This window comes from Taudactylus pleione, unplaced genomic scaffold, assembly GCF_031769625.1.
Source record: "Taudactylus pleione unplaced genomic scaffold, aTauple2 ptg000156l, whole genome shotgun sequence".
Classification (NCBI taxonomy): domain Eukaryota; kingdom Metazoa; phylum Chordata; class Amphibia; order Anura; family Myobatrachidae; genus Taudactylus; species Taudactylus pleione.
The window spans coordinates 3997842-4023796 of record NW_028284558.1 but is presented as its reverse complement, the minus strand read 5'-3'; the positions used below and the strand labels follow the sequence as shown (position 1 = coordinate 4023796).

General features: G+C 45.7%; 1 protein-coding gene across 1 annotated transcript in view; it reads left to right on the top strand.

Moving 5' to 3' along the window:
• Positions 1-24112, top strand: part of LOC148521613 (prolyl endopeptidase FAP-like) — a 180107-nt gene extending 155995 nt beyond the window's left edge. The window contains exons 22-25 of the mRNA XM_088474764.1: positions 12895-12959; positions 17195-17267; positions 17545-17618; positions 24014-24112. Coding sequence (XP_088330890.1) covers positions 12895-12959; positions 17195-17267; positions 17545-17618; positions 24014-24112 — 311 coding nt within the window. The remainder of the gene's footprint in view (positions 1-12894; positions 12960-17194; positions 17268-17544; positions 17619-24013) is intronic.
• The last annotated feature ends 1843 nt before the right edge of the window (positions 24113-25955 follow it).

Below are 25955 nucleotides of genomic sequence, written 5' to 3'. Positions count from 1 at the left end.
ACAAACACAGAAAATATTTTTTTATTTTTGCTGGAGAGTAGTGCACTTTGTGGGTTACACCACCCTTTAAGAAATGAGCCAGCCGGCTCTTTACTTATGGGACACAGGCGCACGCTTGGCGCTGCTCCTTTGTTGATGCACGTGCAGCCACAGTGCACACAAGTCACAAACACAGAAAATATATATTTTTTTGGTTTGGAGTGTACTTTGGGGGTTACAGAACCCTTTAACGGTCAAGCCAGCCGGCCCTTTACTTATGACACAGGCGCACGCTTGGCACTACTTTGTTGATGCACGTGCGGCTACTGCGCACACAATTCACAAACACAGAAAATAATTTTTTTTTTGGTTTGGACTGGAGTGTACTTTCGGGGGTTACAGCACCCTTTAACGGTCAAGCCAGCCGGCCCTTTACTTATGACACAGGCGCACACTTGGCACTACTTTGTTGATGCACGTGCGGCTACTGCGCACACAATTCACAAACACAGAAAATAATTTTTTTTCGGTTTGGACAGGAGTGTACTTTGGGGGTTACAGCACCCTTTAACGGTCAAGCCAGCCGGCCCTTTACTTATGACACAGGCGCACGCTTGGCACTACTTTGTTGATGCACGTGCGGCTACTGCGCACACAATTCACAAACACAGAAAATAATTTTTTTTTTGGTTTGGACTGGAGTGTACTTTCGGGGGTTACAGCACCCTTTAACGGTCAAGCCAGCCGGCCCTTTACTTATGACACAGGCGCACACTTGGCACTACTTTGTTGATGCACGTGCGGCTACTGCGCACACAATTCACAAACACAGAAAATAATTTTTTTTCGGTTTGGACAGGAGTGTACTTTGGGGGTTACAGCACCCTTTAACGGTCAAGCCAGCCGGCCCTTTACTTATGACACAGGCGCACGCTTGGCACTACTTTGTTGATGCACGTGCGGCTACTGCGCACACAATTCACAAACACAGAAAATAATTTTTTTTTTGGTTTGGACTGGAGTGTACTTTCGGGGGTTACAGCACCCTTTAACGGTCAAGCCAGCCGGCCCTTTACTTATGACACAGGCGCACGCTTGGCACTACTTTGTTGATGCACGTGCGGCTACTGCGCGCACAATTCACAAACACAGAAAATAAATTTTTTTTTGGTTTGGACTGGAGTGTACTTTGGGGGTTACAGCACCCTTTAACGGTCAAGCCAGCCGGCCCTTTACTTATGACACAGGCGCACGCTTGGCACTACTTTGTTGATGCACGTGCGGCTACTGCGCACACAATTCACAAACACAGAAAATAATTTTTTTTTTGGTTTGGACTGGAGTGTACTTTCGGGGGTTACAGCACCCTTAACGGTCAAGCCAGCCGGCCCTTTACTTATGACACAGGCGCACGCTTGGCACTACTTTGTTGATGCACGTGCGGCTACTGCGCACACAATTCACAAACACAGAAAATAATTTTTTTTTTGGTTTGGACTGGAGTGTACTTTCGGGGGTTACAGCACCCTTAACGGTCAAGCCAGCCGGCCCTTTACTTATGACACAGGCGCACGCTTGGCACTACTTTGTTGATGCACGTGCGGCTACTGCGCACACAATTCACAAACACAGAAAATAATTTTTTTTTGGTTTGGACTGGAGTGTACTTTCGGGGGTTACAGCACCCTTTAACGGTCAAGCCAGCCGGCCCTTTACTTATGACACAGGCGCACGCTTGGCACTACTTTGTTGATGCCCGTGCGGCTACTGCACACACAATTCACAAACACAGAAAATATATTATTTTTTTAGCACTTGGGGGGAGCACCCCTGATGGACAGAGCACCCCCTGGACAACACTACAGCACCTCTTTAGGACTGGGACACTGCACAGGACTTTGGAGTGGACACAGCCCCTATGGAGAACTGACTGCACAACACAGTCCAGCCAGCCCCTATGGACTTTGAAGTAGTGGACACAGCCCCTATTAACAACAGCAGCACAGCACAACACAGCCAGCCCCTATGGACTTTGAAGTAGTGGACAACAGCAGCACTACACTACACTACACAGCCCTAACTCCCACCCTCCCTCTTCACTGTCCACAGCCGAGTGAGAAAATGGCGCCGACGTGGGTACCTTATATAGGATCCAAAACCCGCGAGACTCGGAAGGCGGGATGATGACGTTTTGCCTCGATTTCAGATCCGAGTCAGGCGGGAAAAGTCGAGCCTGATTCGGATCGGACTCGGCTCGGGGGGGTTCGGATTTCAGAAATCCGAACCCGCTCACCCCTAATATATACACACATGTTCCCAGAACGGCACTCCTATCTCATACATATCCATATAATATTGGATTAGTGGATTAGTGCTGTATATATATATATATATATATATATATAAAGCACTAATCCACGGCACTCACCTTTCCTAGATTTGGGGTGCAACATGGCATGTGACCACATTGTTTAAATAGAAATCACAGGGGTTCTGCACTCACCATAATAACTAATAATAATAATCATAATAAACATAATAAACAGTGGGGTTTTGGTTCATGAATTGATCAATGCATTTAAGCTTGCAGCCCATCGTCACGGGACCCCACTTTACTGCAAGTCCCTACTCTATTGCTCAGAATTGTAACATGGACACAGCCATCACATTAGTGCTAAACTCAGGGTATGCTATCAAGGTTTAAAGCTCACAGCAACTTTGCTTTTAAATGTGAGACAGTCACCAAGCACATTTTCTCATGCACCCCTTTTAACTAGTTTAATGTAACTTGTGTCAGCTGTTTTCCTAGGTGCTTTGCAACAGATGTGCTTGGTAATATCCTCAGTTGTTATAGTGCTTATCCTGCCCTAGAGAGTGTAATTACAGCTTTAAAAATGGTCCGATTTAGCAGACTGAGATAAGACATTAATGTACTGAAGAAAACAAATACCAAATGTTGATATTAGGGTACCAAACACATGGACCATTTTAGGGAGATCATATTACCCTTCTTCCACACCCACTACACAGGGTATAAACTAGGGGTGAGCGGGTTCGGTTTTACTCGGTTTTACTCGGATCTTTTTATTGGCTATCGCCGAACATGTGTTTTGGATAGCGAATAAAATCGAGCCGAATTTGCGGTAAAGTGGCGATAAGAACCGAGTAAAACCGAGTAAAACCGAACCCGCTCACCCCTAGTATAAACTAGGCTTACAGGTGTAACTTGGCCTTGTCAGAAAAGCGTAGTCGGACTGCGTGTCATTGTTAGTGCCCTGTGGGGAGAGCATGAGTGAGGGGCATTTCTAGAGAGGAGGGGGCCCGTGTGCAGTCTCTGACACGGGCCCCCTCCTCTCCGCCCGGCCGCCATCAGCGCACTGAGCTGTGCGTGGCCAGCGCCGGAGTTATAGACTCTGGGCACTAGAGTGCACCCAGAGTCTATAGTGTATGCGCAGGTCACCGGGAAAATTGCCACGGTGGCCATTTTCCCTGTACTGCGCATGCACAAATGACCATTTTCCGGTTGTTTTACAGTGCCAGACCCCCACGCCGGCGTGGGACTCTGGAGAGGTAAGTAATATTATGGGTGCAGGGTGTGTGGTGTGGGGCCCCCCTGGACCACGCACACCCTGCACCCATTATAGATTCGTCCCTGGCGTGAGTGCACAGCATGTCTCCTGTCTAAATCAATGCTCTCATATTGAGAGGAGGGCACCCAGAGTGTGATTTGCTGTAACACTTGCCGTATCCAGAGAAGAAAACATAGAACCTTTACTGCAACTAAGAGATTTTGGGCATTGTTTGTATATTTTATATTCACATTAATACATTATTACATTATTATTAATACATTATTTGTGTTTGTTTGAACTCCAATAATATGTATACAATAGATTTAGTGGGTTACTTATATTCTTTAATACCATTCCTATACATATATAGTAGATAAGTTGATTTAAACTCTGTTTCCAGTTATACTTCATAATATTCAGCGTCTTACTTATATTCATATAATCAGTTGTTTACAATCATTTACTTACACCTTTTAATCTTTTCATAATAAATAACCTTTAATTAAAACAACTGTTTTGAGTGATTTCATTAACCTTTTGTATCCAAAGAACTTAAATTTCACTGTTTATACACCGGCCATGAGCCAATCATGACTACAGCTACAGCATTACTGGTGGGTGCTTCCCTTCCAGGTGACCGGAATTGGATTGGTTGCTATGGGCAACATGAAAACTTTTCATTTTTAGAAACTTTAGTAAATATAAATATACCCCCAAATTGCCTCTTTTTCCTGCGTAGTTATTTACATGTATCTCTTTCTCTTCAGATCTGTGTCCATTGGGAAGAAAAAACAATGTCTTCATCCCTTCTAGGATGAAAATCCACTCCCAGCAAGCAGGCATGGCGCTCAAGTATTCCCAAGAAAGACACAACCTTAAATCTGAAATGTTGCATTTAATGCTCACTTCCGCTTGTTCACATATCTGATCTGGTTAAGTGGACAGTGGGAACAATGGCAGTTTGAAGGCCACTAACTAACTCTGTATTTTTTAATGTCCCTCTACAGGTTGGGAAATGCCTTTACGGAAGGTTTGCAAAGGATTATTTAAGACACAGAAACAGACAAATCTTTCCCATATAAAGGATTATTTAAGTCAATTGTTTTTGGAAAGCACTCTTGGTCCCCTTCTGGGATGAAAATCCACTCCTATCCGCAGAAGCAGGCACAGGATTCTCAAGAAAGACAATACATAAGGCCTTAAATCAGGGGTAGCCAACCTCAGTCCTTGAGAGCTACTAACAGTTCACGTTTTCTAGACCACCTAGCTGGTGCACAGGTGTTTTCATTACTCACTAACACACATTTGAAAAGATCCACAGGTGGAGTTAATTATTACACTTGTGATTCTGTGAGGAGACCTGGAAAACATGCACTGCTGGTAGCTTTTGAGGACCATTGTTGACTACCCCTACCTTAAATCATAGATCTTACACATGTACACATATCTGTGCTGGTTAAGTGGCACTTTGAGGCCACTAACTACTTCCCTGTACACGTTGGGAAATGCTTTTTAATGTGGAAAGCACTACTAGAAGTCTTCTTGATCCCCTTCTGGGATGAGAAAATCCACTCCCAGCAGCAGGCATGGCCCTAAAGGATTCTTCTGGGGCAAGAACTGATGTGAATGAGTACAATATTGTTTTGTAAATGCTTCCACCCCTCCCCTTCTCCCTCATAAATTTACTTTGGAATCAAAAAAATTAAATAAAATTTACTATCAATCAACCCTTCCTGTTTCTGCCTTCAACTACATACATACTCCAACTCCCTCAGGCCTCTCTTGAATAATAAAAGCATTTGTTTCCTGATGTGCCATGTTGGACGTTGAACTGCCACGTGTTTGTGCTGCCCACTGCTGTTGCTTAGCTTAGTCAGCCAGCTAGCTTGGTGCAAATTTTGGGCCTAAACTGGATGAAAACAATATAGTGAGCTGTGAGGTGGTCAAAATTAACTGGAAATGAGTGGAATAAATGTTATTGAGGTTAATAATACTGTAGGAACAAAAACAGGCCAAATTTATGTGATTTTAGCAGTTTTTATGATTGTTTTTAGAAAAAAAATCCAGAACCAAATTCAAAACACCAAAACAAAACACGGAAGGGTGGTTTTGGCAAAACCAATCAGATACAAAACCATGGGAGATCCAGATCCAAAACCAAAACACGGGCGGCGGCACACATCTCTAGGTCAGACACAGTTTACACTGCACCATTGATCTGGGTTATTCTCAGGCCAGCCTCGTTCACACTGAGCCTGGGTCTGCCCTGTTAAACTTGTGTGGTCATAAAAAGAGGGAGGTTACAGCTCTACAACCACCAATCAGCTAATTTTAGGTATGATCCAGGTTGGATAACCCGGGTTACGCCACTGCACCATTGTCTAGGTCCATCCTGGGTCCGACACTGGTAGCTACCTGGGTTGGATTGCCGGGTCACTTGACCTGGATAATGTTTTAGGGACCCTTTTACACTGAGCTGCGACCTGGGTAGCTCCAGCAATAACCCGGGTTTTAGCTCTGGTGTAAAAGGGGTTTTATTCTGTTCCAAATAACAGCGGCACTCCCAAAGTCAGATTTCAACATTTGTATATCAAATGCTCTGCATACTCATACAAGGTACACAAGTTTCGGAGCCTAACTGACTTTTTTAAGGCAAGTAATACCGGACACAACTTGTTATTTTGACAGGATCTGAAACATCGACTGTACTTTGTGTAATTTGTATAAGCATGCAGAACATTTGATATAAAAACTTTGAAACCTGACTTTGGGCATGTCGCCGTTATTCGGAGCAATATATATATATATATATGTGTGTATATATATTAGGGGTGTGCACCGGCCACTTTTCGTGTTTTGTGTTTTGGTTTTGGATCTGGATCTTTCTTCGTGTTTTGGATCTGGATTGGTTTTGCCAAAACCACCCTTCCGTGTTTTGGGTTCTGGGTTTTGTGTTTTGGATCTGTATTTTTTTGAAAAAAAGCATAAAAACAGCTAAAATCACAGAATTTGTAGGTTTTTCTGCTCCTATGCTATTATTAACCTCAATAACCTTAATTTCCACTCATTTCCAGTCTATTCTGAACACCTCACACCTCACAATAGTGTTTTTATGTCCAAAAGGTTGCACCGAGGTAGCTGGATGACTATGCTAAGCGACACGAGTGGGCGGCACAAACACGTGACCCATCTAGGAGTGACACTGCAGTGGCAGGCAGGATGGCAGTTAGAAAAACTAGGCCCCAAACTGTACATAATGCAAAGAAAAAAAGAGGTGCAAGATGGAATTGTCCTTGGGCCCTCCCACCCACCCTTATGTTGTATAAACAGGACATGCACACTTTAACAAATCAATCATTTCAGCGCCAGGGTCTGCCACACAACTGTGGCTGAAATGATTGGTTCGTTTGGGCCCCCACAAAACAAGCTGGCAATTAATGTGTCCCTGCACAAACTGGCTCTACGGAGGCAAGATGTCATCCTCATCCTCCTCATCCACCGATTCCTCACCCTCTTCAGTGTGTACATCCTCATCCTCACAAAGTATTAACTCGTCCCCACTTGAATCCACCACCACAGGTCCCTCTGTACCTTCTGGAGGCTGGTCTCCCTGGAAGAGCTGATAATTCATTTTGATGAACATCATCTTCTCCACATTCTGTGGAAGCAACCTCCTACGCCTTTCGCTGACAAGGTTCCCGGCTGCACTAAACACTCTTTCGGAGTACACACTGGAGGGGGGGCAACTCAGGTAAAATAGAGCCAGTTTGTACAGGGGCCTCCAAATTGCCTCTTTTTCCTGCCAGTACAGGTATGGACTGTCTGACATGCCTACTTGGATGCTGTCACCGATGTAATCCTCCACCATTCTGTCAATGGTGACAGTATCATATGCAGTGACAGTAGACATGTCAGAAATTGTTGCCAGGTCCTTCAGTCCGGACCAGATGTCCAAACTTGGTCCTGCCTGCCCTGCATCACCGCCAGCGGGTTGCTTAGGATACCTAAGTTTTTTCCTGGCAGCCCCAGTTGCGGGAGAAAATGAAGAAGGAGCCGTTGACGTGTCACGTTCCGCTTCAGCTGACAGTGTGTTCACCAGCAGGTCTTTGCACCTCTGCAGGCTTGTGTCGGCCGGAAAGAGAGACACCACATAGGCTTTAAACCTAGGATCGAGCACGGTGGCCAAAATGTAGTGGTCTGATTTCAACAGATTGACCACCCTGGAATCCTGGCAAAGCGAATGAAGGGCTTCATCCACAAGTCCCACATGCCGAGCGGAATCGCTCCGTCTTAGCTCCTCCTTCACTTTCTCCAGCTGCTTCTGCAAAAGCCTGATGAGGGGAATGACCTGACTCAAGCTGGCAGTGTCTGAACTGACTTCACGTGTGGCAAGTTCGAAGGGCTGAAGAACCTTGCACAACACGGAAATCATTCTCCACTGCGCTTGAGTCAGGTGCATACCCCCTCCTTTGCCTATGTCATAGGTGGATGTATAGGCTTGTATGGCCTTTTGCTGCTCCTCCATCCTCTGAAGCATATAGAGGGTTGAGTTCCACCGCGTCACAACCTCTTGCTTCAGGTGATGGCGGGGCAGGTTCAAGAGTGTTTGCTGGCGCTCCAGTCTTCGGCACGCAGTCGCTGAATGGCGAAAGTGGCCAGAAATTTTTCGGGCCACCCAAAGCGTCTCCTGCACGCCCCTGTCGCTTTTCAGAAAATTCTGCACCACCAAGTTTATTGTGTGAGCAAAACATGGGACGTGCTGGAATTTGCCCAGATGTAATGCCCGCACAATATTGGTGGCGTTGTCAGATATCACAAATCCCCAGGAGAGTCTAAGTGGGGTAAGCCACTGGGCGATGATTTCCCTCAGTTTCTCTAAGAGGTTGTCGGCGGTGTGCCTCTTACTGAAACCGGTGATACACAGCGTAGCCTGCCTTGTAACGAGCTGGCGTTTCTGAGATGCTGCTACTGGTGACGCTGCTGCTGTTGCTGCGTAAGGTGATACATCTACCCAGTGGGCTGTCACAGTCATATAGTCCTTAGTCTGCCCTGTTCCACTTGTCCACATGTCCGTGGTTAAGTGGACATTGTGTACAACGGCATTTTTCAGGACACTGAGGACACTTTTTCTGACGTTTCTGTACAGTCTCGGTATCGCCTGCCTAGTGAAGTGGAATCTAGACGGGATTTGGAACCGGGGACACACTACCTCCATCAATTGTCTAAATCCCACTGCACTAATGGCGGATACCGGACGCACGTCTAACACCAACATAGCAGTCAAGGCCTCAGTTATACGTTTTGCTTCAGGATGACTGCTGTCGTACTTCATCCTCCTCGCTAAGGACTGTTGGAGGGTCAATTGTTTAGTAAAAGTAGTGGTGTTCCTACTTCCTCTCTGGGATGATGAACGACTCCCAGCAGCAGCAGCAACAGCAGCAGCGGCAGCAGTAGGCGTAGCAATGCAGGATCCTCCGGAGGAATCCCGGATAGGAGAGTCAGTCATGCCAGTGATATGGCCTGCAGGACTACTTCCGATCCTGACTAAGGAGGAAATTGACGAGGAGGGAGTTGACGGTGTGGTTTGCAGGCGCTTGGATACAACAGGACAACGGGATTTAGGTGTCCCTGGACTGCTTACGGTCTGAGCCAAAGTTTCTGAACTTGACAGTAACTTTTTATGAACGCGCTGCAGGTGCCGTATAAGGGAGGATGTTCCTAGGTGGTTGACGTCCCTACCCCTACTTATTTCACCTTTACATATGGTACATATGGCAAGACAGTTGTTGTCCGGATTTGGATAGAAATATTGCCAGACCAAAGAGGTGGAATGTTTGGTCTTCTGCCCAGGCATGACCGTGATGGGCTTTTTCATCCCACGGACAACAACTGTCTCCCCCGGAGCCTGATTTAAACAAACCACATCACCATCAGAATCCTCCTCGCCAACTTCCTCCTCAGCGCCAGCTACACCAGTATCCTCATCCTGTTGTACTTCAACAGTGACATCTTCAATTTGCATATCAGCAAGTGGACTGTGGGTGCTCCTTTCAGCACTTGCAGGGGGCGTGCAAATGGTGGAAAGAGCCACCTCTTCCCGTCCAGTGCTGGGAAGGTCAGGCATCGCAACCACCACCACACTTGGACTCTCTTTGGGGATTTGTGATATCTTCTTAGAAAGCACAGTTCTTCGCTGTGCTTTTGCCAGCTTAACTCTTTTGATTTTTTTAGTGGGAGGAGTGCTTCCATCGTCATGTGAAGCTGAACCACTAGTCATGAACATACTAGGGATCGACCTTAGCCGTTCCTTGCCACTCCGTGTCGTAAATGGCATATTGGCAAGTTTACGTTTCTCTTCAGCTGATTTAAATGTCTTTTTCAAGGTCATTTTCCTGAACTTTGCCATTTGGGATTGTATGTGCCCTCTACTATGACATTGGGCATCGGCCTTGGCAGACGACGTTGATGGCATGTTATCGTCTATGTCATGACTAGTGGCAGCAGCTTCAGCACTAGGAGGAAGTGGTTCTTGATCTTTCTCTATTTTATTTTTATCGGAGAAAGTTTGGTCCTCCATTTATGTTATATCGATTTGATATATACGTGCGGCTAAACACAGAAAATAAATTTTTTTTTGGTTCGGACTGGAGTGTACTTTGTGGGTTACAGCACCCTTTAACGGTCAAGCCAGCCGGCCCTTTACTTATGACACAGGCGCACTCTTGGCACTACTTTGTTGATGCACGTGCGGCTACTGCGCACACAATTCACAAACACAGAAAATAATTTTTTTTTGGTTTGGACTGGAGTGTACTTTGGGGGTTACAGCACCCTTTAACGGTCAAGCCAGCCGGCCCTTTACTTATGACACAGGCGCACGCTTGGCACTACTTTGTTGATGCACGTGCGGCTACTGCGCACACAATTCACAAACACAGAAAATAATTTTTTTTTGGTTTGGACTGGAGTGTACTTTCGGGGGTTACAGCACCCTTTAACGGTCAAGCCAGCCGGCCCTTTACTTATGACACAGGCGCACGCTTGGCACTACTTTGTTGATGCACGTGCGGCTACTGCGCACACAATTCACAAACACAGAAAATAATTTTTTTTTAGGTTTGGACTGGAGTGTACTTTCGGGGGTTACAGCACCCTTAACGGTCAAGCCAGCCGGCCCTTTACTTATGACACAGGCGCACGCTTGGCACTACTTTGTTGATGCACGTGCGGCTACTGCGCACACAATTCACAAACACAGAAAATAATTTTTTTTTGGTTTGGACTGGAGTGTACTTTCGGGGGTTACAGCACCCTTTAACGGTCAAGCCAGCCGGCCCTTTACTTATGACACAGGCGCACGCTTGGCACTACTTTGTTGATGCACGTGCGGCTACTGCGCACACAATTCACAAACACAGAAAATAATTTTTTTTTAGGTTTGGACTGGAGTGTACTTTCGGGGGTTACAGCACCCTTAACGGTCAAGCCAGCCGGCCCTTTACTTATGACACAGGCGCACGCTTGGCACTACTTTGTTGATGCACGTGCGGCTACTGCGCACACAATTCACAAACACAGAAAATAATTTTTTTTTTGGTTTGGACTGGAGTGTACTTTCGGGGGTTACAGCACCCTTAACGGTCAAGCCAGCCGGCCCTTTACTTATGACACAGGCGCACGCTTGGCACTACTTTGTTGATGCACGTGCGGCTACTGCGCACACAATTCACAAACACAGAAAATATATTATTTTTTTAGCACTTGGGGGGAGCACCCCTGATGGACAGAGCACCCCCTGGACAACACTACAGCACCCCTTTAGGACTGGGACACTGCACAGGACTTTGGAACTGACTGCACAACACAGTCCAGCCAGCCCCTATGGACTTTGAAGTAGTGGACACAGCCCCTATTAACAACAGCAGCACAGCACAACACAGCCAGCCCCTATGGACTTTGAAGTAGTGGACAACAGCAGCACTACACTACACTACACTACACAGCACTAACTCCCACCCTCCCTCTTCACTGTCCACAGCCGAGTGAGAAAATGGCGCCGACGCGGGTACCTTATATAGGATCCAAAACCCGCGAGACTCGGAAGGCGGGATGATGACGTTTTGCCTCGATGTCAGATCCGAGTCAGGCGGGAAAAGTCGAGCCTGACTCGGATCGGACTCGGATCGGGGGGGCTCGGGGGGGTTCGGATTTCAGAAATCCGAACCCGCTCACCCCTAGTATATATATACATATATATTGGCTTTTGTAGGGGCATATATATATATATATATATATAATTATATACAGTATGTGTGTATATATATATATATATATATATATATATATATATCTATATCATTCACATAAAAAATTGTAGCAAGCCCCTACAAAAGTGTATATTTTCCTGATTTAATAATCATATACTTTTCTTTAATTATAGTAATGCCTTCTGAACTAAGATCCATACTTACTTTTATCCTTGCTAATCAGATGATTAATAAAACATTATAACAGCTCACATTGACATTTGTACTTTCATTACTTCCTTTTCTTTCTATTCAGGTTAAACTTGAAAACAGTAAAGTTGCGTACACACATAACAATTTTTTTGAACAATTTAACTATAGCGACGTCGTTATCTTTAAATCGTTTACACAATCATTCATTTTTTTAAGGTGAACGATGAACGAAAATCGTTCATGCGCGCTCCCGTTTGTAGTTTGTAGTTCATCGTCCATTCTGACTGTAAAACAAACGATTTTTGTTCAGAAAATCGTTCATGTTGTACAGAATGAACGATGAGCGATAAACGATGTCCATTCACTGTATGCATGATTAAAAAAATCGTTCATCGTTCATGAGATTCGTTCATTAATTTAGTAACCAACAATTTTTGTAAACGATTTTCATTCACTTTTTCAAGGGAAAATCTGAACGAAAATCATTAACGAAAATCGTTGGTTACTAACATCGTTACGTGTGTACGCACCTTTAGTCTGAAAGTGACACAATTAAGTGACATAATTTGTTGCAGCCTGCGAGCTAATTGTGATAAATGGCACACAGAACAAGCTCTTTTTAAACTCTGGTTAATATTCCAACTAATCTGGTATATAAATAAAATGGAAGCCCAGGATTCATGCTATGCACGCAGACATAGCACTAATATGTCCACGAGAGTTACATGTTACCATTGTCCTGTGCTTCGATTTCCACCACTACATTTTTCTTAAGGGCTTATTCTAATTGCATGTTTTCTAAATTTTTGTTCTCTAGAAAAATTGATCTTCTTTACTTCCAAACAAAAATGTATAGCCTTACCACATATTGTGTTGTATTACAGCATCTATCTACACAGAGAGGTACATGGGCCTTCCAACAAAGTCAGACAACCTTCACAATTATCAGGTAATTTATACATAAATCACATTTCACATGAGATAATTATGTTTTGATGAATAGGCCCCCAACGTGTTTATAAGTAATGCAGTTGTTTCTTTCAAGAGTCTTTACTTGAGCACTATGTTGGTGTTGTTGTCACAGTTGAGAGGTTTTTATACTGAGTATGGGTCTAAGTAATACAGCGAAAGAGTCCTGATTGTGTTCATACCGTACAGAGGGCCTGATTTATCAACGAGTTGTATCTCTCGCAACGAGTGATAAAACTCATTGCGTATGATAAATTGTGCTCCAGCCATCCCAGCTGTAATTTTTCAAACAGATGACAGTTAGGAGCTGATTGGCTGGAGCACCATTATCATACGCAACAAATTTTATTACTTGTTGTGAGTGATAAAACTCGTTGATAAATCAGGCCCAGAGTCGCAGTTGTGATTTCAGACACATGCATGGAGAAGTACATTGAAAATTTATTGGGCACGTCGGAGCAGTGCGCTGAAGGTGGCTGTTCAGATGCAGGGATATGGTCGTCTTATGGGCGTGTTATGGGAGTGTCACGGACACATGGCTGAAGTGGTTGCGTACACAGAGCAGCGGCGGGCCCGTATAACAGGGGGCGTGGCCTAATCGCGGGAGGCATGGCCACGGCCCCTTCAAAAATAAAACAAAGATCAGCCCGGCGCAAAGCCAGAGGGGGAGCGATCAGTGTGATCGCTTCCCCCCCACAGGCATAGGAGACTGCTGTGGCTGCTGCTGCTGCAATCTCCCACTGCAGCTCAGCACACGCTGTGTGCTGGGCTGCTGTGAGGGAGGGGGGCGGCGCTGGACCTGGGCCCCCGCCGGGCCCCTCAGGAAGCCCGGGCCCAGGTAATTTGTACCCACCCCCCCCTCTCGGCGCCCCTGCACAGACGCTTGATTGCTGAGATAGGAGGCCATACACAGATGGAAAAACTGCACCTAGCACCCAATAACACACCAAGCAGTATTTCAGCACCCATGGACGCTGACAGCGGGCGTCTCAGTCCTTGCACATTTGGACGCACGGATGGCCACCAGGGAATGGATTTGTGGCGGCATCTGCGGAAAGTCACAGACGCGCGACCAGCTAAAGATGCAGACACAGATGTGGGTGCGACCAGCTCAGAATCAGGCCTATTACATAAACTGAAAAGATTAAGCTGCATATTCTCCTCAGCCCAAACAGCAGAGTCAGTATCCAATGTGTCCATTAATGTGAGTGGTCAAATTGTCCTAAGCACTAAGGACCTCATTCAGAGTCGGTTGAAGCGGCCGCACGTTCGTACGGGAAAAGGGGCCGGATATTCAAATGATTCCCTCGCAAGTTGCGTCCCTAAGTTCGGATCGGTAGCTGGCCGACCAAAGGGAGGAAGCGGTCGGAATTAAAAAAATACGCACCCTTCTCGTACGCATTGCACATCATCTCCGGGCATATAAGGATTAATCGAGACCATCGGGAACCATCGAAACTGGTCGTAGAGCTTAAGGTTGACCATACCCTTTCTTAAGCTCTACGATCATGTCAGTGTAAAAACCTCCCATGTCACATATGCCATGACGCTACTTTGTTAATTATGCACTCCCATAAAGCGTATGCACTCCCATAAAACGCCGTTCGCATAATTAGGCACGCCTGCGTTCGGATCTCCACTCCCCCGTTTTCAAGCACCTTCCCCTGTTACCACCCACAAACGCCTCATTCTGTCACTCAAACTACCGACCTGGCTGTGTTCAAGGAGAGAGAAATTTCTGATCGTAGCGGCTAGTTCGCGCACGCGCATTGCGAACTTTACGCATGCGCAGTATAGCGAACATCGGTGACGTACGACCGTGCGGCCGCAACGACCGACTCTGAATGAGGTCCTAAATGTCCAGATGACACGGAAGCCTCTAGTGCAGCTAACATGTGGCCATGCTGGTGGCTATATTACCAGTGGTCATCCTTGGGGGCACTTGATTTAGAATTGGATCATTCTCAAGCATGATGAAGAGATTGTGACCATATTTGCCCCTTTGAGCACATACTGCATGTCCCTTTTTGTGTGGCCATGCTTACTGAATTACATTTGTCCTAAACGTACTTGGTCAGAATTTTTATTTTATTAAAACATTTGTTTCAGGCCCTTAAGCAAATTATAGAAACAGAAAGGTGTTTGTAAGCTCCCTCTGCTCTCTTTATGGTCTCAGCAGAGATACTGTAGGCTAATCAGGAATGGACACAAATAACCAACCAATCAGATTGTAGCTGTCATTTATTTATTGCATTCTGGAAAATTATAGAAAGAATCTGATTTGTTGCTACCCCCTATAGTGAATGCAGGTTTTTGTACTCAGTGATCACGTTTATTTGACTTTATATAATACCAATAACAAATGGTACCATACACTATATTTTACATATTTTACCACCCACAATAAGTTCTATATTATGAGGCCACGACAGCCCCAGTCATTTTACACACACAGGGCACAATTCTATTCAGCGCGATGTAAATAGCTCCGGGAGTGAGCTCCCGGAGCTATTCAATACACCGCGCTAACAAGTCCGACTAATGATTTCTTCTCTCATCCCTCCGGGGATGAGAGAAGAAATCCGACAAAAGTCCCGGTGCAAGGCTGTTTTCTGCCCTTCGCGCCTGGAAAACAGCCTCGCGCCGTTAAGTTAGGTCGGGGAATGCCCGTTATCGCGCCTAAACACCCTGTTTAAGATGCGATAACGAGCCTTCCCCGACCTAACATCACGATGAATTGAATAGCTCCGGGAGCTATCTCCCGGAGCTATTTACATCGCGCTGAATAGAATCGTGCCCAAACAGTAGTAATGATATGCAGCCACAAAAGTCTAGCCATAATAGCCACTTTATATAGGGGCGTATATTCCCTTCTATCTGCTACTGTACGTCCAGTGGTAGCACTATGTTCAGAAGTACAGTATGCTTAGTATTAAAATATCATTAATATGTTCAGCAGCAATAATATTCCATTATTATGCCTAGCAGTAATCAGTAACAAGATGCAACTGATATACCCTTCAGTAGTAATATACCTCCAAAATAAGGCTATGCCAGCCCTGCCCCCTAAGCACATGTTATCATGATGTTGCGCAGAGGGGGCGATGCAACCAGCTCCGGGAAGTGCAGCACTTTCTGGAGCATACTAAGGATGCTGTGGGTGGCTGTACGGATGGCAGGGTGCATACAAGGGTGCTGAGATGGGAGAGAGCGGATACTGATTACCCGGACCCAGGCTTGCTGGAGGGGCCCGGCAGGGGCCTCTCATTTGGGTGCAGCCCCCACCCTTACGCCTGTCAGCGATAGCAGTGCCCAGCACACAATGCTGTGTGCTGGACTGTAGTGAGTGCAGGGAGACTCAGCAGCAGTCTCCTCTGCCTGCACCTGATAGGAGGGGGAGAACGATCGCACTGATCGCGCCTTGCCGATAGATCTGCTGTGACTAAGAGGCACAATGGCACAGATACTATATCTTTTTAAGGGGGCTTGGTCATGCCTCCTTACATTAGGCCACGCTCCATTGTCAGTACCCCTGGTCTGACATGGCTCTCTACAGCCCTGGGTGCCTGCTGGGAGGCAGTGCTGAAGCAATACTGGCCGTCCACTGCCATCCAGAAGCGAGGGCCATGGGGCAGCGACTGTGCTGCCCACAGAGACCTGCGCTCTATTTGGCAGCACTAATCGCACATCCCTAGCTATCAGTAATCAATAGTATGTTGCTACTAATATACTGTACCAATAAATAGATGGTTACAACACCAATATGCCCAGTCCAGTAGTAGAAAAATTCCATGGTTATACCCAGTAGCAATGATAATATTCACAGCACTTGGTAATGCTCAGTGTTATTGCCTATAGTGGTGAAATTCAGTAATATTTCCCTGAGAAGTAATCTCAGCAGCGAATCAGAAAGGGCGATACTTTGGAAGGAATGAATGACAGGGGTATTTAAATATCACATTATGAAATTCTTGTCCATTTGGCCATATCCAGCCCAAAGCTTGGTTTGGAATATGGCTACACTTCACTGGTCAGAATCAGTGAATCGGCTTATTATCAGCAGAACAAATTAGCTTGTTCTCATCTGCAGTTTCTAAAAGATAAATCGGATCGTAGACTTGCATAACCGGTAATGCCATCACCAAACATTAGCCTTTTTATATTAGTTGTGCATCAGGAATCACGTCTAATGAATTACTTCTCCTTCCTTTTCAGAATTCAACTGTGATGTCCCGAGTAGAGAATTTCAGGAAGGTAGATTACTTACTCATTCATGGAACAGCAGATGGTAGGTGATCTCAGAGACCGATCTGACATGCAAACACTGGTGCAGAATATGAGAATAATGTTTGATTAGCAATACATACACTACTTAGTTTCTGATAGACCATAGTACATAAAAGTGTTTATGTTACAGAGATACTCATCAGATATTATTATTTGAATCAATATGCAGTTAAAGCCATCATTTCTACTTAATGCATTATGGATAACCTGTCAAATATTTAACCAGCATTTAAAGATATGGACAGCAAACTTATTTGATTGTGTGTGTTTACTCACAGATAATGTACATTTCCAACAAGCCGCTCAGATTTCCAAGGCTTTGGTTGATGCCCAGGTGGAATTTGAAGCAATGGTAAAGTCTCATTGTTAATGTAATGTTAATTCTGCATAAATTATCCTTTATTCCTTATTATTAACTATCATAATTAGTATATATAAAAATCTCCTAAGGACTCACTGTCCCCTTTCCAATATGCATGTGGAGTGGGAGCTGGAAAATGTTCCAACCCTCTAATAGCTCCCACTGAAGTAAGCGACGGGACAGACCTTAGCTTAAGAACTGCACTGCACAAAGATAGGAGTAAGTATGCAGCTGCGGGAGAGAGAGGGTGGGACAGAGTGGGGGAAACAGAGCAGGGGGTGAAGCGGGACAGAGAGGAGGCAGGATGGAATAGGGCGAAGCAGGGGAAGGATAGGGGCGGGACAGAGCGGGAGGTGGGATGGGACAGAGCAGCAGACAGAGAGGGGAGTGGGGTGGGACAGAACTGTGGCGAGACTGGATAGTGCAGCTTGCAGACTGAGGTGACCTGGCATATGCCTGGTCCTGTTGCTGGTAATTAATATTAGCTCAACAGCAACAAGTTCCTCCAAAGATATTTTAGAAATGCAGACAAATATAGGTTTACAGTGAACATGTAATTAATTGTTTTGCAATGTAATCTGCCTATATTTCTGAAACTGTATATAATGTATAGTTCTGGTCCGGGATTAGTTCTTTAAGATTAAGATGAATAGATCATGAAACCTCTTGCTGTATATGTGTTAGTAAGGGATCCGGTCACAATCCCGACAGTCGGGATTGCGGCGCTTAGAATGGATGCCAGCACCAGAATCCTGACACTCAGAAAACGGTGTCGGCATCACGACCATCGCAAACCTGACGGTAAGTACTGGAGTTAGGGGGAGCATTAGAGTTAGGGGTTAGGGTTAGGCACTAGGGGGAGAGTAAGGGTTAGGCACTTAGGGGGGAGGGTTAGGTTTAGAGTGCGGGGAGGGGAGATTTGGTTGAGGCACCAGGGAGGAAGGGTAGGGAGAGGGGCGGTCGGGATACTGACCGACCCTGTTGGGATGCTGGCATCGGGATTCTGACCGCCAGGATCTCGAGCACAGGCATCCCATACCCAACCCGTTGGGTAGCAGTAGTAGTTATGTCCTGGCAACATGAACATAACGAGGTGTGTGCATTCAGTGCTGCCTCCCAGGGCACCCTGACACCTTTTTCTACACTGTTGGGTTCCTGGAGAGGTACTCTCCAGGTGCTTGCTGTGAGACATCATGATATCACATGCACCATGGTCGGGAAAGAGGGTCGCACGAGGGTCCAGTGAAAATTAGATTTCACTTTGCAGGATAAAATATTCAATAGATCTTCAAGGGGTGTGCATAGCCAGATCAGGGCCGTAACTACTGTAGGGTGGTGCGGCCGGTGCCACCGCACAGAGTGCAAAAGCCATGAGGGCGGAACACCTGCCACCTACCACAATTTCTCTGCCAGGCGCCCGCTGCTTAATAACAGTGCAATGCACGGCGCCCAGCTCTGCACTCACTGAAAGGATGGCAGCTTCCCCCGTGCATGTCACTCCACCTGCCAACAACTTCAAGACCCGTCTAATGGGACGGAAGAAACATTACGTCATGACGTCTCCCCTCACAGGCTCCCACAGTTCCTAGGGTGAGGAGCTGTTGGATGTATCAGGTGCACTGCGTATTAGGCCACATGGTGTCAGTGTCCAACAGAAGTATCTGCCAGTCCAGGGAGTGAAAGAGCAACAGTGATGGCATCCAGCAACAAGTCCCAGTGCTGTGCCACTCCCAATGAGTGACTGACAGGTCAGCTCTCTTACTAGCCTCTTTAAGCAGGTGCTAGTGCAGAGATAAGGGGTCCCAGGAGAGATTGAATAAAGGGGGCAAGGGAAGGGATCCAAGAACGAGAGAGAAGACAAGGAGCCATGGCAGAAAGGAGGGGTCCCAAGAATGATAGGAGAGGAGAGCTGAGACAAGGTGTCAGGGGAGAGGGTATGCAGTCGGGAAGCCGGCGGATGTAATCCCTATGGCCGGCTTCCCGCCTGCTTTATCCCGGCAAGGGTTAAATGACAGGCATCTAAATCCGATCGAAGTGATGCCGGGCGCCGCAGCGGACAGCCGCGGGGGAGGGGAGGGTTAGGTTTAGGGCTCCTGGGGGGACTTAAGGTTAGCCAACCCCCGGGAGGTTAGGGTTAGGCTAGGGGGAGGGAGGTTTAGGGTTAGGCACCCCCAGGGGGACTTAGGGTTAGGCACCCCCCCGGGGGATTTAGGATGAGGCGGCGGGGAAGGGGGGGTTAGGTTTAGGCACTTAGAGGGGGGATTAGGGTTAGGCCCTGGGGGGAAGGTTAGGGTTAGGCACCCCTAAGGAGGGTTAGGGTTAGGGGGGAGGGTAGGTTAGTAAATACTTACCTGGGGATGATCAGGATTTTCACCCATGTCGGGCAGCCGCTGTCGGGATTTGAACTTCCGTCCGGCGGTAACTCATACCGATTCCGGGGAGAGAGAGAGGAATGGGGACAAGGTGCTATAGCTGAGAGGAGTGGTCCCATGATAGAGGGAGAGGAGAGGGGACAAGGTGCAAGGGCAAAGAGCAGGGGTTACAGGATATTAGTACCTTATTCTTGCCAGAGTAAAGATAATTTTTACTGGCCCAATGACAGCTGTATGTTCTGAGAAAGGCAGGGTGGAGGTGGAGAGAGCAATATCATAGAGCATGGCAGCCATTTGTTGGGGGGGGCAACAATGCTCTTTCTAGCACAGGGCACAAAAAAGTCTAGTTACGACTCAGAGCCAGATCATCCATTAGGCAACCCAAGCTCCTGTCTAGAGCCCTGTGGACACTGAAGGGCCCAGATTAACGTAACCTAGTTTACATGTTTAGTTTTGTATTTTGTTTATATGGAAAAGAGAATTTATTGTATTTTAGCTCCTAGACCAAAACGGCAATTGAAGCATTAAAATGTACAAATGTTTAACATGAAATAAAAGTACTGACAAGCCCTTGCTCATGAATTACTACAAAAATAAGGTCTCAATTCATGCTCACGTTAAGAAATATCAGTTAGAATTGGTACCTCCTGGAAAACAGGCATGGAGTCTAACGTGCCACAATTATTAACCAGGGTCTCCTGCAAGGGTAAATGGTCTTTGCTGCAGGTGATAAGCTTGTCACTGCCCTCTGTCCACAGAAGCTAAAAGGGAGCATCAGGGAATATGGTTTGGTAACGGTCAGTCAGAAAAACTACAAAATCTGTAGAAAAATTAACAAGACAATGCAAGTTCAAGGTCACAAGCAAAGGTTCAAGAGGTCTGGTACACAGGAGTTCCCAATGGAAAATAGTCACAAGTACACTGGAGTATAGGAAACCTAGGTCCAGATTTATCAACAAGTGATAATCTTGTTACTGTATCACACATTAGTAATCTTAAATGGTGCTTCAACCTATCCTATGGTTCTCCAACTCCTAAAGCTGGGCACACACTGGAGTGATATCGGCCCGATATGTAGTTTCTGTCCGAAATGGAACAACATATTGGCAGGATTCTTCAGTGTGTACACTATATAGACAAAAGTGACTAGACAGCTCCACGCAAGCGAAATGCATACCATGCATACCATTGCACATGTGTTCCAAATGGCCACTAATGTGGCAGTTTGACAAGAACATTTCGTGGGGAGGCCCATACACTTGCAGGTTTATGGAAACAAAAAATATTTTTATCGGGACAACAATGTCACCTGTCATGTTTCCAGGGCAATGCTAGACTGGTATACAGAAAATTCGGTAACCCGGATGGACTGCCCAGCTCAGTCCAGATCTTAAACCCATTTAAGAACTTCTGGGACGAATTGGAGCGACGGGTGCATTCTAGGCGAACTCGGCCTTCTTCATTGTCACAGTTGGTTACTGTACTTAAGGCCGAATGGCAAAACATACTGCCTGTTGTTGTCCAGGAACTCGTGGACAGTTTGCCAAGAAGGGATTCTGCACATCGTGGACCTACAAAGTACTCATGTCAATAAAATATTGTTGATCTATTTGCTGTTCGTGTCCAATCACTTTTTTCTATATAGTGTATGACCAATCTGCAGGCTCCCGTGGTCGCTAGCGATATCTGTCGGGTCGGTCGCACTACACGGGCATCCGGACTATATCGCATGTGGCATCAAGCAAGGTAATGAAGGACGGAATGAGGGATCATTCCATCCTTCACTACATCGTTCTGATGTGTACCGCTGATATGATATGGTGGCCCTGGCAACGGGATCCACCAATGGAGGTGCACCAGACCCTGGAGCTAGGAAGTGATTCAGCACTCTGGGCCCAGTACCTGAAAGCAGCCAGAATCTGGTTGCCCACAGGAGACAGAGGAACTTCAATTGATTAGTGTATATATACTCTACACTACATGTGACTGTATGATTGTATACTAAATATAGAGACATTTTGTCTGTCTCTCAAACCGATGACATCACTGTTCACATTAAACCTACCTTTTTATATAGCAAGGAGAACAAATATTTCTTTATTGCCCTGAGCCAAGAACCACTTCAGTTCCAAGAGTTAATGCTGCCATATTATATTTAAGCAAATATTTACCATATGCTCAGTGCACAGCAGAAGATTTCCATCTACAATACTTCCTGTTCTGAATGACAATAGCTTGTAAATTACATGATCACTGTATCAATTTCACATTGGTATGACCTGTTATCGGTTACAAAGACATTATAGTCAAATTCGTATGAAAAAACTCTGCAGTACTCTCATTGGACCCTGGACGCTCTGCACAAAATGCTGTGGTTTTGCACCAGTGTGTCAAGATGCACCGACAAGCACACAAGGTGCACACCTACTTGGCCCACTGGTGCGAGAAATACTTGCACTGTGCCCAACCTACCAGCTACTGCAAATTTCTCTTCTCTGTTAACATTCACCGGTTGTGCATTGGTAAAATCTTGGCTCACCTGACTGTTGAAGTAAGTCCTGTTCCTATGATAACCTCCAATTAAGAATGTAGCCTCTATATAGGATGTCCAGCATATGATGGTTATTACCGTCCGTCAAGCATAGGGTCCTGTATATTAGCGGATGGCATCATGCATGTAACTGTGAATAGAGGATCCCTTGAAGTTGGCAAACTTTTAATTGTGGACTCCTTCAATCTTGAGGGCAGATGATAAGTGCACTTGTGAATCGTGCTGAAAAACAATCTGGAGGTCTAGTTCAGCTTTTAAGCGGTTCCTTCAATATCCCAGTCAAATAGTAGGATTCAGGGGTGTAGTCCTCTAACGCATTTCACTATGCTCCCCACAATTTTATCAAAGGTGATTTGAGGTGTTCCACTTTATTTAAATAAAGTGCGGGTTTTTAGAAGTGGAAATGTTGCCCATAGCAACCAATTAGATTGTACTTCTAATTTATCTAGCACCTTCTAGAAGGTAATAGCTAGAATCTGATTGGTTGCTATGGGCAACAACTTCACATCTAAAAAAATGCACTTTAGTAAATATACCCCTGAGCCGCTGCCCACCCACCCCACATACACATACACCTGGCCAGTTCAGCCTTAGCATTATCCCCCACCCTCGTTATATTGTTTTATTGGTTTATTTTAAGATTTTTTTCTGCTATCAAAATATGTTAAAAAACTTTTCTTGTGTTTAGGATCTGGTTATGTGTAAGTCTATCTGACATAAACTTGGCACATATGATATTGATACAGAGCTGCACATGCTGTTGACTCAGTATATGGAAGTAAATACACTTTTTTACCATGTAACTTTTTAATTTTTGAACCAATAGGCATCCAACTCAGCACAAGCCTCTATGTGTTTACCAGTGGTTCCCAAACTGGGTGCCGTGGCACCCTGGGGTGACTCAGGGCTCTTGCAGGGGTGCCTCAGGTTGATGGTCCAGTACCAAATACAATTATTTTTAGTCAGTGTAATAGGCAAAACCAGTACTAATGACTGCCATTCAAAAAATATGCGGAGCCCTGTCAACCACCACAGAACTGAACCTAAAGCCGGGTACACATTAGGCGATATGTCATCTGATCCAGCACGGATGCAGCATGGCCCCTGCCGTCGCTCCGTCACTCCCGGCATCGGCAAATGTGTATGCACTTGCCGATGCCGGGACCCCCGCCAGGTCCCATTGCGAACGAGATCGTGCTGGGTTACACATCGGCCAGCATTAGGGTGACATATAAACATGATTTACTTCATTTACATTTTGCTGAATTTCTCAATAAGAAACTTTTGGCCCAGGGGTGCGGTGCAAAAAATTATGATACTGTTGGGCGCCGTGATTCGAAAAAGTTTGGGAACCACTGTTGTATAGTGTATACATAGGTGATTCATTTTTTAGCAAAAGGTAAAGTTGGAGACCCTTTCTCTAATACCTCTAATGCTATATATATGTACATTTCTCTTCACAGTGGTACACAGACAAGGACCATTCCATTTCCGGATCTGGAAGGAGACATCTATACACGCATATAACTCACTATCTTAAGAAATGCTTTTCTCTGTCATGAATTACTGTATAGTTTTTAATTTCCTGCATTTTATATATATATGTGAATGTAATATAGGATTGACACATGAAGCACTATGGGTCTGATTCAGTATTGATAGCAATTGCGGTCGCAGCTGTGTAATTGTACGCAATGAAGCTGCAAATATATACTACGTTCTGCCACCGCTCAGCCAGCATAGAGACTGCTGCTTTCGCACATCCATAATACCTTGCAGTCCTGCGTATGCATCTGTACCCTGGAAGCACAAAGGGCCATCATGCACAATTACAGCAGGTCTGGCCCGTCGCAGAAACTGCAGGTCTCGTCGCACGCAGTGAGTACTCAAGCTGTGTATGTAATCGCAGTAGCTAATTTATGCACATCCATGCAACGGCGTTCCAACAGACAGGCACACCAGCGTTTCTACAACCACTCCCCCGTCACCACCCCCAAACGTTCACGGCCTGTCACTCACTCTGCGATGGATTCTGTGTGCGTAATCGCAGTGTGATTGCAGTGCACGCGCAGTCTGGTGCATACACATGCGCAGTACTGAACAATCGGCCGATCTGCGTACATAGTTGCAATTGCGTACGCTGCTTAATCAGAAACATTATCTGAAAATCAGCAGGATTTAACTCATGATTTATTCATTGTTTTTAAACATTATTTGCTTTACAAATTGTTTTACAATGGCATGAAACCAAACAGTCTCTCGCTAATTAAAAATAAGATAGGCGATGTTTCAGAAATTTAAACACAATTATTTAACTAAAAATATATATATAAATGAAGACTGCCGCTTCAAAGCAAGGTGGGAAAGACAAAATGACGCACAAAATCGCAAGAAACGTACGAAAAAAAGTAACCTGAGGGGTTGTCAGAATTATATTTATTAAAAAAATATAATATATATAAATATAATAGAAATAAATTAAAATTAAACAAGGTGTATTTCCCCATGCACGGCTGTTAAGTTGAGATATATTTAGAGACTCAAACCCTCAGCCGTAAAAAGGGAACCAACCACCGTCCATATTATCTGTGAAGCAGGTCTTAAATACAGCATTCACCTGACATAACTAAAAGCATTATTACTAGGAACTCTGGGCCTGATTCAGAGCCGGACGCTCTGACAGAGTGCTCGCTCTGAATCAGGGCCGGCCTTCTGTTTTTTAGAGCGGCCTCCTGGCCGCTCGCATAGCTGTGGGTGACCACACACAGCTATAGTGAGCGGCCAGGAAGATGGTCGCGATAGTCAAGATCATCGTGACCATCAGGCTTGCGACGAGACCCTTGTGGAAGGGTCTCGTTGCCACAAGCCCCAGAGTGCTTTCGGCTCTAACAGAGCCGAAAGCACTCCCACTGACATCACTTGTGATGTCAGTGGGGCCGGCCCCAGATGGTAGGCGTTCCCATGGGAACGCCTCCGTCTGGGCAGCCACGCCCCCGGCCCGCCCACCAAAGGGGTCGTGCTGTCACTCAACATCGACAGCACTGATTCAGCTCGCGAGCGGGTCTGAATCAGGTACCTCTGTTTCCCTGTCGGAATAAATTCGAGACTGATAGTATTTTGGAGAGACACATTGTATTCAGTTGCAATATGCAGTGTTACAAAGTAACTTTGCAAAACTAAGGAATTGAGCTCTGGAGGGTCTAGAGCGGGGATGGGCAATAAGCAGCCCTCCTGCTGCTGCTGAACTAGAAATCCCAGCATGCCTTGCAACAGTTTTAGCATGGCCCAATATCAAAACTGTGACAGGACACGCTGGGATTTGTAGTTCTACAACAGCTGAGGGGCCGCTTATTGCCCACTCCTAGTCTAGAGGATTATTTGGATACAATATCACCTGAGGATCAA